We start from the raw sequence: 13,366 nt of genomic DNA, 5'->3' as shown, positions 1-13,366 counted from the left end.
CGGCCTCTACACGTGCGAGGGCCATCGTGCGAGACTCGCTTTCGCTTTTGTTCATCCCGTGCGGTGACATTCTACTTGACACAATATTAGATTTGTACTAGATTATTGAGTAAAAGAAATAATGGAATGAACAATTATCGATTACATATGATGGCAGCTATGCCATCGAGTGCATGATTCTCATTATACGTCGTAGGTATTTAATTTATACGCAATTAGTTAGAGCTTGTTCGTTGTGTGATCCATGCTTGCAGTGGCGAATTTAGAACCACTAAACAGTGAGCTCTCCTTCTTCTTCTTCCTCATCTTCCTCTTTTTTTTCTTCCTTTTCCATATCTAAAAATTAAAATAAGCTCGGGACTCTTAAGTGCGTGCGTTAGGGTTAGAGGGCTTAAGCTCCCTCCGCCCGCCCAACGGTGGATCCACCCCTAATGGATGGATAGATTTCTTGCAACCTGAGGGAAGTTACCATGCACTGCGGTTTCAATCTGCCATGATGTCGAATGAGTGAATCCATCCGCAATCGCAAGCTAGCTTTAGCTGATGCCTGCCGCTTTCCTAGCTCATCATGGAAGGCTCACTTGGAAGCTATACTAGACCTGGCCATCAACCACTGCACCTATGTGCATTAGCATCGTTGTTAATTTAATCGCCATCGGCATCGCCATTAGAGGTCGAAATTACGGCCGTGGCAACATCGGTCATATCGCGATGAGAAAAGATCACAGAAGCTCTCTGATGAAAGGAGAGGTCGCATAGATAGGCAGAGCTGCAGGAGAAATCTTTGCTGCGTGTTTATGGTCCTGAGAAGAATCCGGCTCGATGGAGACAAGTTGCCACTCGAATCTGCTCTACTCATCAAAAGCACTCAAAGCTACGCAACGAAAGATCGCCATGGGTTGCCAGTTTCCATCATTGTGTCCATCCGATCGATCCAGCTGAATAATCATGCCATCTGACCATTTATTTCTCCTTCAAACTGAACTACAGTAATATCTTCAGACGAAGAAGATGCCCTGAGTGTTCTGTGGAAGTTAACACATACCCTGAGTTGAGTTTTACACAATTATTATGGTTCAAGATGTGCAAGCCATCGATAGTTTACCCTTAACGCTATATATAGATTATTTGGCATTGCCTTTCAATACAAAGGTAATCTATTACTCCCTCTGTTCAGAAATAGTAGACGTATTTCTTTTAAGATTGATTTTTGAAATTGAATTTTGACTAAGATTTTCTCATAACATATATCATTTATAGCTATAAAACCTATATATGTGACATCATTTTGAATTGTGAATCTAGTTATATAATTTTTATACACTAAATATTCTTATAATTTGATTAAATGTTAGTCAAAGTACATAAAATTTGATTTTTTTAAATAGAAATATATATACTATTTCTGAACTGATAGAGTATATTTAAAGCAATTTTATATGCAACCCCTACCATATAAAGTGCTCGCAAGCATGGTGAGATGAAAAGGAAGAATATCACCCCTCGTGGATGGCTAACCCTTGTCAAATCAGTCCTCACAGCTGATCTACTATATTTCCTAACCATACTTTAGGCTTCACAACATATTCTAAAAGCTATCGACCTTGCAAGAAGATAATTTTTATGGGCTGGATAAGAGGTGGTGATGGGAAAAATGCAAGATCAATTGGAATAGAGTTTGTAGGCCAACCGGCAAAGAGTGCTTAAGCATTCTAAATCTAGATAAATTTACACGAGCTCTTAGAATTTGTTGGTTGTAGCAGCAATATGGGCAAAAAAAAAAGGTATGGATTGTGAGAGAAACAACCTACAATGACACATACCCGCTTCTTTTCGCAACCTCTATCAAGATCTACATTGGTGGTGGGGAAAGGATCTCCTTTTAGCACTCGGCCTAGCTCCATGGGTAATATCCCAAAGACCTCGCCCCATAGGTCTTCTATGCAGCCAGAGTCAAGAATCAAAAACTAAGGGATGCCCTTGCCAACGGGGCATAGCTGATGGATCTATATCCAGGGTCATGGATCACGAATGAGTTTTTGGCGCAATACATCGCTCTTTGTACTGCTCTGCAAAACATTCAGCTAAGCTCCAACACTCCGGACACAATCGCTTGGAAGTTCACAGAGGATGGTCAATACACCATCGCCTCAGCATATAAGGCGCAGTTCCTGGGGTCGATGGAAACAAACTACAATGCCTTGATCTGGAAAGTGTGGGCTCACTTAAATGCAAGTTTTTTGTTTGGCTGATCATCCAGAATAGATTATGGATGGCGGACAGACTAGCCGCCAGAGGGTTGCCCCATAATCTGTGATGTGTGTTATGTGCGCGAATGCTAGAAAGTGCCCACCATATCTTTTTAGAGTGTAGATTCATTGGACGCGTCTATTCCTTTATTGCAAAGTGTAGGATCTTCGACAGCGCATACTGAGCCGTACTCGTAGTGACTCACAAAATCATAGATGGAGTGATCTATTGGTACTTCGCAGAAGCGCGACGCTTGGGGGGTCTAATTAGGTAAGAATATGTCTTCAATGCTTTTGGCTATAGCCTTATTTTTGTTTTGTAAATACTTTTTATCATTCTTTGGATTTTTTTTCTTATTAATATAAATGGTAGTTCTGTTGCCTTCACGTTTGGAAAAAAACAATTTTATTGAAAAAATATTATGTAATCCTGTAAAACTCGTCACTACATGCAACTGAGGATGTTAAACAAAAGAGAATAATAAAAAAGCAGCATGATTACTTAAACCGCACCGCACCACCAACCAAACCAAGCTAGAGAATCGAGCCATGCCTTGAGAGTGGTTATCCAAATTTACTTATGCATCGACAGTAAACGGTAAATACGACTTCGTCAATCTTCAGCATGCTACAAGTTTCTAGAAAAAGGCAAGCCAAGCGATGGACCGGCACGAGAGGCAAGCATAGAGGAGCCAATTGATTTTTTTTACCGTTATAAAATGATTTTGTTTATTTATTACTCTGGTATATAATTATTGATTCAAATAATTTCATATTTAATTAAGAATGAATTACACAAAATTATAAATATTGTGCTATTTATAACATAAAACTATAAGTAATGTGAATAGTGACATAAAACTATAAGTATTGGGTAGTAATTTCACATAAAATCTTATTTTAATTAGATTCACTAAAAATAGTCTTATGTTTCTTAAAAATCTTAAAAAAAATTCTACGTGTTTCATAATTCACATGCAACCTATTTTAATTGAACTCACCTAAATACATGTGTAGAATTTAAATTAAATTTTTTTAAAAGACTACTTTTATAACTCCTAATAATTGTTAATAACTCAAATAAAATCCTAAAAATATTATAAAATTCACTAATATTCTTATTATATGATAGACTAATTATTTAAATTATTTTTAGCCCTAAGTTATATGGTTACACTTTAGGAACTCACTAATTCTACGCAATCTTTTTGAATGAGTCCGATTAAAATGGTTGTATATGGATTATAAATATGTAAAAAAAATCTAGGATATTTAGAGAAACATAAGACTATTTTTAGATGAATTTAATTAAAATCAAGTTTTATATGAAATTAGGTACAATACTTATATTTTTTTTCTACTAATGACCTAATACTTATAGTATTATTACGCAACTCACTTTTTAATTAACATAAATGACATCTTAATTAAAGGGTCAAACGACGCAGCGCACAGATGAGCCAAAGCATTTCTCTTTCCATATAGCGCGCGCACGCAAGGCAGGCAGCTGCTGCACTGCATTTAGTAGCGAGGTGGAAAGGGGGGCGGGCGAGCGAGCCGAGCCAACCCCCAACCTCCATTGATGGGCGAGCGGCGGCCGGTGATGGGAGAGGTGGCCGCGCTGAGGCAGCTCGTCGGCCAGGTCCAGGAGCTCTGGGACCTCTACGGCGCCCCCGCCCACCCCCTCCCCAGGCAAGCAACCACCTCGCCACTCCTTCCCCTCTCCCTCTCTCGCGTCCGCCTTCTTCCTCTGCCTGCCTCCCTCCTTCGGATCTGTTCGCCGCCGGGTTTACGCGGGAATCAGCACCCGAGTTTGTGTTGATCTGGCGTCTGGCTGTCTCCGTTGCGACGCAATTAATTAGGTCGTCCAGATCTTTGGCTAGTATGTTTTGCTTGGACGACGATTCATCTTGTTTCTTAGTGTCTCACGCGCTTTCCCTTTTCAGTTTCTTGTTGCCACAGGCTGTAAATTCCCCACCTTTTTTTTGCTTTGTTATGTTGGTAGATTTGACCGTAGGTATAGGGTTAAGTGGAGGAACGATGCCGTGCGGCATAGAAATGGAAGAATTCTTTGCCTTCGTCCTTGGTCCTTTCGTGGCCCTTTCTTTCTATTGTTTTATGCTTGCTGTAAATAGTTTGCTTGCCCGTTTCCATGATTAGAGCTTTTGTCATTGCCCCAAGTATAGGACAAGATTCTTTACGCGTATCCACGGAATTAAGCACGAGAAAGTCCGCGGCTCGAGGTTATTTTAGAGTATGTGACACTGGTTATGTTAAGATATCCTAAATAGCTTGACTTTGGGGTGCATCGGTTGTACAACTTTGTTGGCAAAGAACCAAAAGGAAAGGAAACGTGGAAATCAACTTAGCCCCTCTGTTTTGAAAGTGGACTTGGTAAACATAGTTGCAAGGCTTAGCTTGAAACGCGGAGGAAGCACATTACTCATTCTAACATGTCCTTGCCACCGCCGCGACTGATTCTGGCTCATACGTCACTGCCATCCTTCTTGCGTATATTATGTTTGTATATCAAGTAATTCCTGCTGTGCTTCGTTAATCATTATACTTACAATATTTTTGTTTGATAAACTGTAGTACAGTTACTGTACGGTTTTTTCGTATGAAAATTGACATGTCAAACTGCAGCGTCTAAACCTGATTTTCTCGATAAACAACGCATACCCCTAGGAGTTCAAGTGGCGGGCTGAAAATCTTTTAGATCATGCGCCCAATGCATTGCTTCTTAGACCATAAAGAATATCCTGTCAGCTTCATCCACTGCATATAAAATCTACTCAGTTTAGTTCCTGTTTTCCTTTACAAGAATATGATGCATGATGTATCATCCTCTGAATAGCAGTTCTAGTCCTGCTGAGAAACATATGATTTTGCTTCGTTAGTGATATGAATTGCTTGGTTTGATCAGGGTACCTGTACTTACAATGGCAAATAACATAAAGGTTATATCTATGCTTTATGGAGGCATGGTGAATATTGACGGGGATATGGATGAGAGGCATGATACTTGTGCATTATAGAAACCAACCAGTTGATCTATTTGTATTTCCCATTCGACAAACCTGAGAAAATAGTTGCAAAGGCCTTATTTTTGGTCGTAACTGCATATACATGAATGAATCACACATGCACTCAGGTGATTTTGTCAATACGCAACTGTACATAGAATGTTAATTTTGTTAATTTGGCGCTTTCCTACTGCTATATCCATATTTATCCAAAGAAATGCTTAAAGTAGTAGCCTGGGAGCTATAGATAGTATTATTACCTTTTCCTCTGCAGTCAAAAGTTCTTGTTCCTACCCTTTCCAGAACTGCTTTCCCATTTAGTAAGATGGACTGATAGGGCTTATGGATATCTTACAGGTGGTATTTACTTGACTTTGAACACGGTTCAATCAAGGATGATTATTGTGGAGGGAGGACTGGATACAACTCAGAATTACTGAAGATCATGGAAACCAACCAATCTCCTCCTCGCAAGCGACCACGGAGAGATCGGAACCGTGAGAGGGCACCCTGCTCAAACCCAACCAAAGTAATGAAACAAGAGATTTGGAGAGAGTTTCCTGAAGATCTTTTTGAAACTGTCATTGCAAGGCTTCCAGTTGCTGCAATTTTTCGATTCCGCACTGTTTGCCGAAAGTGGAATTCTCTTCTGGGCTCAGATAATTTCTCTCATCAGTACTCTGATGTTCCACATGGACTGCCATGGTTCTATACAATCACCCATGAGAATGGAAACAACAATGTTGCCATGTATGACCCTTCACTAAACAAATGGCACCACCCTTCTATTCCTCTCGCTCCTACAAAAATAGTTATTCCAGTGGCATCTGTGGGTGGCCTTGTTTGTTTATTGGATCTCAGCCACAGGAATTTCTACATTTGCAACCCTCTTATGCAATCACTCAAGGAGATCCCACCCATATCAGTGCAGGCATGGTCAAGAGTCACAGTAGGGATGGTGCTGAATGGAAGAAATTATAATGGTGGCTACAAAGTAATGTGGTTAGGAAATGACGGGACTTATGAAGTCTACGATTCTACAAACAACACGTGGTCTTGTCCTGGAAATTTTCCTCCAAGCATCAAACTTCCACTTGGTCTAAATTTCAGGTCGCAGCCTGTGGCGGTCGGCAGCACGCTATACTTCATGTGTGCAGAACCAGATGGTGTTTTGTCGTATGATGTAAGCTCCGGGATTTGGAAACAATTTTCCATCCCGCTGCCACTGCATCTAACTGACCACACACTTGCCGAGTTCCAGGGAAGGGTTATGCTTGTGGGTCTGCTGTGCAAAAATGCAGCAACCTGTGTCTGCATATGGGAGTTGCAGAAGATGACTCTCCTCTGGAAGGAGGTGGACAGAATGCCAAATATCTGGTGCTTAGAATTTTATGGTAAGCACATGAAGATGACTTGCTTGGGCAACAGTGGTTTGCTCATGCTGTCCTTGAAGGCGAAACGGATGAACCGTCTTGTTACATACAACCTTTCGAAAAAGGAGTGGCAGAAGGTTCCAGATTGCATGCTCCCATGCAGCCGCAAAAAACAGTGGATAGCATGTGGCATCGCATTTGATCCATGCCCATCTGCCTTGGCCTGACAGGTCTTTATACCTGCTTCAGCTAAGCAGGTTGAGGTTTTAGCTATTTCATATCATTGGCCTATCTTTAGATGTTTCTATGGTTGTTGTGACAAGGTTCTCTATTATGTAAATCCATATCACTGTGGTTGTTTTGTATCACGCTGAAGAAATTAAACTATTCCATTTGGCACCTGCTGTAATTCGAGTAGGTACTAGATCAACTGAGGAAGACTACGTACAATATTTTAAGGTCATTGTAGTCTTTAGTTCAAATAGCGGGTATCTGTGGTATTGGTTTTGGTATGTTCCGTTATTATGTCGTTGGGTTCAGTGTGTAATATTTCTTGATGTGCGGTCATCTGACCAGAACCGAGTTTATATTCTATAAAAAAATAATACCCGGGATTTCAATGTGTTGATACTGATGCATGGAAATGTTGTGGTACTTGTTACCATGGAAGGATGGCGACTTCAGTTTCAGGCTGCCTGATACATGTAGGTTACCTGATGCTGTTTGGATGACTGAGTTGTGTACAGGTTACCTGAAGCTGTTTGGATGCCTTAGGCCTGCTTGGTAGAACTTTATATGATTTAAATTTTATATGGAGAGTGATTCTTTGGAGGAAATAATTTTATAGCTAAAAATGATTTTTTGATAAACTCTATGTACGAAGTGAATAAAGAAAAGCTGTTTTTTTAGCTTTTAGTATTTAGTTTATTTCAGGAATCACTTTCACATAATCACTTTGGAAGTTAAAAACTATAAACTATCGTTCGACAGAGTTCTTACTGATTTGTGATTCCACTTTGGAAACTAGTTTATGAGCTTTGCTAAATAGACTATTGTTTGGTGTGACGTCTTATAAATTCAGCGACAATATTCTGAAATCTATCAACAGCTCCCCTGTCAAAGTTTAGCTATCCTAAGTATCTTCTAGATGCAACAAAATGGCAGACGAATCTTAGTGATGTTTGGAAGAGAAGTATTGTGGTCCCTGTATCTGATATTCTGAATGTATAGGCTACGAAGCATAAACTGTATACCCACAGTACAAAGCACCGTGATAACTGCTGAATTCAGCTTCAGCAGGACTGTACCAACAAAGTTTCAACCAGGGTTGCAGGCAGCTAAGGTCCAAGCTCGATCTAAGCACAAACAAGAACTATCCCTGAATCAAGTGCTTCGCATAAACTTTTTAACAGGTGCAACAAAAATCCAAAAAATGCTCTATTACCTGAAGAGAGAACCGTCCAAATCGATTTGTCTGCTTGGAAAAGCCCACGATAGCAACCATACGAAACGTATTGCATACTAAGGAGAAAAAGACAAATGCATTTTTATCAACTGTGACAACCATCGATGCGCGGAAACAGGCTAACAGCGTAATTTAACGGGGGGAAAAGAGAGATGTATGGTGGGAAAAAACACAAACTGAGGCGCAATAGTGTGCAGAAGGCATATTTGTCATGGATTTCTATATCTCTTGATGCAACCATCGAGAATGAGAACTGAGCACATTGTACATGACATTTAAGTCTGCAACTTCTTTGACAGGAAGCTGCTACATCACAGCACAACATGAGGTATATAATGTACATTTCTAAAGAACCAGCATTACCCAACTAATGCCAGGTTCGAAGAAGAAAAAAGTTTAGAGCAAGCACCAGCTTCAAGTGCAAACTTATTTAGCATCATCAGACGGCGGAACAGCCTGAAGAAGTTCCTTCGGAGTTGAGCCTGGATCCAGTTCATAGCACCCCTTGGGAGCACTATGAGCTTCGTCTCCAGTAAGGACATGGAATGGCACTTGGTGAGAGAACCGCAGCATCTCCTCCTTTGGAATCCTCCAGCTTTTTGTTGCGTCATGAAGGGGCTTAAACACTGACACAAACCCAGGGATTTTCACAATAGGCATTACAGAAATGCCTTTGGTTGGGTTGTAGCTATCAAGAACCTCTACCAGTTCATACTTGTACATTGTATCATCAGGTGTAAATTCATCCCAGTCAGGAGACCAGTTCTGGTATAGAGCCCAGATATCACCTCTTTTAGGAAAAATTCTGATGATGCCACCTGGACCTTTCTCACACTTGACCTTATGTGAGAATATATTCAGTTGGTCAGTATCTTCGGAATCACCAGCCTTGAACTCACCACAGGTCTTGGAGTATCCATATGAGATCCAACTGGAAGTTCCAAATTCATTGCAGTCATTTGCTTTGAGGTAAGCCAGTCTAACTTTGAAAGGGTGAGTGGAGAGGACTTTTCTAATCAAAGCATAGTAACGTGGCATACCATCTTCTTCATCATACATGGCCCATACTTGATCACTTTGAAAAGAAATTTCAGAATGATCACCAAAATTGTAGAAATCTGCATCAGGGACAGGCATTTCGCAAGAGCCTTCATCGGATGACGATTTCTGGTTCAAACAGCTATATTTGTCAGCCAAATGGTGCTGTCTTGCCGAATTAGCACCAATTGCACCATCCCCTAGTTCTTTCTTGTGTTCCTTGCGGTTTCTCCTCGTGTATACTATGCGTACTTCAGGTTTTCCCCACTGCCATGACCTGAACCTTTCTTCTAAACCAACCTGTTTAACGCACTGTGCCCTCTCCTTTTCTTCTGAATGAACTCTTATGCTAACCAGCTCGATTACATTATCTTCTTTTGGATGAACTGAATTGCTGCTTTGCTTCATCTCAGTTTCATTGACATCAATTGCTGTGCTGCATGAAATCCTTGTGCTGCTTTTCTTACTAGTCTGCATCTTTTCTTCATTTTTCACATTGGCCTTCTTGCTATTGAACTCTTCTAATTTATCCTGAAGTTGAAGTTTTGTATTTTTTATTAGCATGCGACGGATGTCCAACTGCATGAGCACCCTTCCCAAGCTGGTCCGTCCAGCATTACCAGAAGATTCACAGTTAAGATCACCAGAAGACACTTTGCGTTTCTTGGCTCCTGATGTTTCACTTGTAGAACGAGGCCTTCTTTTTGCTGGGCGCATTGGTTTGCGTGCATCACCATCAGGGCAAGAGCTTGCTGACTGCCAGGTTGCTTGATTGCCATCATTGACGCATCTTCTCTTTGCAGCTTCATGTTCCCTTGTTGCTGCATTTGCTCGTCCTAGGAAAGAATCTGCATGTGCATGTTTCCTTGCGGCCTGCATAACCTTTCTGCGAATATTGGCTTCTTCATTTGTAGCTGTATTAGCTTCGCCTGCCTCCTCTTTTCTAACACTCTCATGCGCTTGTTGAACTGTACATCTAGTACTATGTGCACGAGTTGTAGATTTGAGGAAAGACCACTGCTGCAGGACTGTTGGATCGTAATTCTGATTGCCAAGTGCCACTCCAGCCTGTGTTCCTGGTGTTGCCATGTCAGGAATTATTGTGGCACCCAAGTTATTGTTAGTAGCCATTGGCTTTGGCCCAGTAGGATAAACCGGAGAACTTGGAGGCGGAACTTCAACAGCAACAAACACCGCATGACACACCGGACACTTCAGATGCCGGTTGGCATATTCCCTGGAGTACTGAAAGCTCATAAAACATGAACCACAGTATGTCCAGAATGTGTCTGGCACTAGGTGGGGGACCGCCTTTCTAGATCTATCTGGACCAGAGTTTTGGCACCAGGAACCATTCATACTTGACATAGATGAACCGGAAGTGTTATTAGCATTTGCTTTGTAGTTATTCTGATGCACCTGCGGACCACACACATGCCTCTTCTGGTCATATGCCATCCTCTTGGTAGCATCGGACAACACACTCCAAGCATCTGAGATGAGGTTAAAGGCACCATCAGCACAAATAGAGCTATTCTTGTCAGGATGAGTTTGGAGGGCCAACTTCTTGTATTGCTTCTTGATTGCCTCATAATCAGCCAAGGGAGATACTTCTAAGATTCCATACCAGTCATTCTCCCCTCCAATCTTTGTCTGTGCCCTTAGGTGTACATCCAAGGTTAAAATCATCTGATCAATGCCCTCAAGCGGCTTACAAAGAGCCTTTGCTTTCAGGGCAAACTTCTCTGCACCCACAATATCATTCTCCCTGAATTTCCTTTCAGCGATCTCCTTTGATCGGACCGCGTCATCTTTGTTGCACTCCATACCTGCAGATAATTTTATGAGCCTTGTTTCATAAAGCAAGAATGCCTCAAAAAAATGACATGCACATGGAAAATAGGTCTCAAAAACTATTTCAGAAAGAAGAAACAGGACTGAACCATAAACAAGGTCCAAACTTGAGAGGGCAAAAAGAAGTTTGGCCAAGTTCCTACCACCAAATGCAAGCATTACTATTAAAGAAAACTCCATAACATAAACATCCTCATTTCTCTTTAAATTCAAATTGTTCTCTATAAATCTACTACAGTACATTTAAAACTAATTTTAGCTACCACATTTTCAAACACTTTATTGAGGGGGTGCAAGAAATGTTTGGAACACTGCACATGCACTAATCTCAATGGCGCCGAACCCAATATTTGCTGGAAACTCCACATCTAAGGAATGTTACTAGGCTTTCACACTTCTCACTGTGTAACTGAAACAAAGAAGACTACATTCCGGACAAGAAAGAAGCTGAGCCTAGCGCAGTTGGCCAGTGCACGTTGTTGCGCCCGCACCACCTGCGTTCGAGCCCCGCTCGACGCCGGTTCTCACCAAATAACACAGAAGGGGTCTCCCCTACTGTATTTCCCTCAAAAAAACATTCCAGAAAAGGAACAATCATGAGTGTTACTAACACAACAAAGACCATATCTTGAACTGACCAATCTCTTAATATTGCGACATTGTACCAAAACTAGAATTGGTCACCATAATTGAAACACTGCTGTCATTAAGGGGATAGCATAAAATGTTTGGTATACAGCACACTCATTTGTTTCAATGGCACCAAATCCAACATTTACACAAGACTCATACTTAAGATATTTTGCCAGGCTTTCACATTTTTCACCAGAAATGATTGGAACAAAAGCGAACAACTTCATTCCTCATTCCAAAAAGAATCAAAGGAGAATATTACTAATGGAATAAATTCATAGCATTAATATTTTTATTTCAAAGGGGCTCTACACATTCGATTTAAAACTTCTGCAATACTCAAAAACTGAAGAACAAGATTAGCTACTTCATGTTCAAAGTACAAACACCATGATCTTTTTTTTTTCCAAAGACAATCAAACACTATGGCCATTGTAGAGTTTGCTCGGAATGTTCGAAACACCAAACACGCAACCATCTCGATGCACCGAATCCCATATTCACGCAGAACTCTGCATTTATGGTACATTACAAGGCCTCCAGCCAGGTGCTGTGGAACAAAATCGAATAAACATTAAAAAAAACCAGCACTGCATGGCATCAAGGAGTTAATGATTGCTATTCTTCTCAAGAGTTACAAAATAATCAAGATCCTTGCACCCTAGTAATCACAATGGCAAACAAACACTAAGCAGTAATCATAACTAGGCCAGGCAAATCAAGAAAGCACACCTCAGTATCATATCCTTGAGGTCTAGCTAAATCCAAGAAAGGACATATGACGACACATTGATCAAACATGCCTCCGAACAACTGCCGACACTTGCACAGCAAATCGCACAGCAAACAGAGCAAATGTGTGATCATTACTGAGTAAAACAGAGGGAATTAAGACTGCAACCCATGTGCAGCACACACTTGCACAGCAAACCGCACTCTGTGCAGGGAATTGCTGAACTGCAACCAAGAACCATACCCCACTTCCACATTGAACTATATACTCACAAAGCTGCAGATTTTGCAGCAAAACCTACTCGATTGCCACTTCCACGAAACCCCCGCAAGAAAGCCCCAAAGAGGGCTGCTAGAAGACATAGGCATTGCAATCCATCATCTCAGAGGCTCAAAGACGCAATTTTTCCAATTGTTCCAAACCCAATCGGAAACCCCGTGTAACCCCAACTTCCCGGTCACCGGCGGCCGGCGGCGGCGAAACCTAGGTTGCACGATCGGGGAAGAAGAATCGGTGGCTACCAAATCCGCAAGAATCATCCTAGAACTATGGAAGAAGTTATCGAACGCAATGTCTTCTCCGGTTTGCCCCCAAAGTTTTTGCGAAATTAGATCAGGGGGAGAGAGAAGGGCGCTCACCTTTTCTTCTCCTCTCAATTCGGGTAGGACCGGCTTGGTTTTTGGAAAAACAGGAGAGGAGAAGATGAATCGATTTAGATTTTTGCTTAAATATGTAAAAGTTTGCAAACCCTAGCTATGGTAAGTGTAGCCCACCGTTTGGGTTCATTTTTAACCAAGGGTGAAAAATTAATTTTGGAATTGAAACCTAAAAATGAACTTTATGGCATTTGATAATTTTCCGAGGTTCTAGGCACTGTTTGTCACGCCAAGGTAGCATGTGCAAGTTCTACTTACACTATTATGCCATCTCGCATAATATGTGCAACTAGATTTTAATATATAATACCATATTACATAAGAAATGGTACTACAAAG

General features: G+C 41.1%; 2 protein-coding genes across 4 annotated transcripts; one reads left to right on the top strand and one right to left on the bottom strand.

The window, feature by feature from the left end:
• Window positions 1-3,739: 3,739 nt before the first annotated feature.
• On the top strand, window positions 3,740-7,274 carry LOC133927594 (F-box only protein 6-like). Its single transcript, XM_062374055.1, has 2 exons — window positions 3,740-3,941; window positions 5,633-7,274. Exons 1-2 carry the CDS (start codon window positions 3,832-3,834, stop codon window positions 6,873-6,875), a joined length of 1,353 nt encoding a protein of 450 aa, XP_062230039.1. The 5' UTR covers window positions 3,740-3,831; the 3' UTR covers window positions 6,876-7,274.
• Window positions 7,275-8,262: 988 nt separating this feature from the next.
• On the bottom strand, window positions 8,263-13,108 carry LOC133927575 (uncharacterized). Of its 3 annotated transcripts, none has more exons than XM_062374044.1 (2): window positions 13,010-13,108; window positions 8,263-10,980 (listed from the first exon to the last, which is right to left on the bottom strand). In XM_062374044.1, exon 2 carries the CDS (start codon window positions 10,976-10,978, stop codon window positions 8,540-8,542), a length of 2,439 nt encoding a protein of 812 aa, XP_062230028.1. In that variant the 5' UTR covers window positions 10,979-10,980; window positions 13,010-13,108; the 3' UTR covers window positions 8,263-8,539. The 3 variants fall into 3 exon arrangements, with proteins under 3 accessions (XP_062230028.1, XP_062230032.1, XP_062230021.1); XM_062374048.1 differs by lacking the exon at window positions 13,010-13,108 and adding an exon at window positions 12,893-12,960; XM_062374037.1 differs by lacking the exon at window positions 13,010-13,108 and adding an exon at window positions 12,673-12,948.
• Window positions 13,109-13,366: the final 258 nt, after the last annotated feature.

The sequence above is a fragment of the Phragmites australis genome, chromosome 1, assembly GCF_958298935.1.
Source record: "Phragmites australis chromosome 1, lpPhrAust1.1, whole genome shotgun sequence".
NCBI classification, from domain to species: domain Eukaryota; kingdom Viridiplantae; phylum Streptophyta; class Magnoliopsida; order Poales; family Poaceae; genus Phragmites; species Phragmites australis.
The sequence above is the reverse complement of the archived record's forward strand: the minus strand, read 5'-3'. Positions and strand labels throughout refer to the sequence as shown.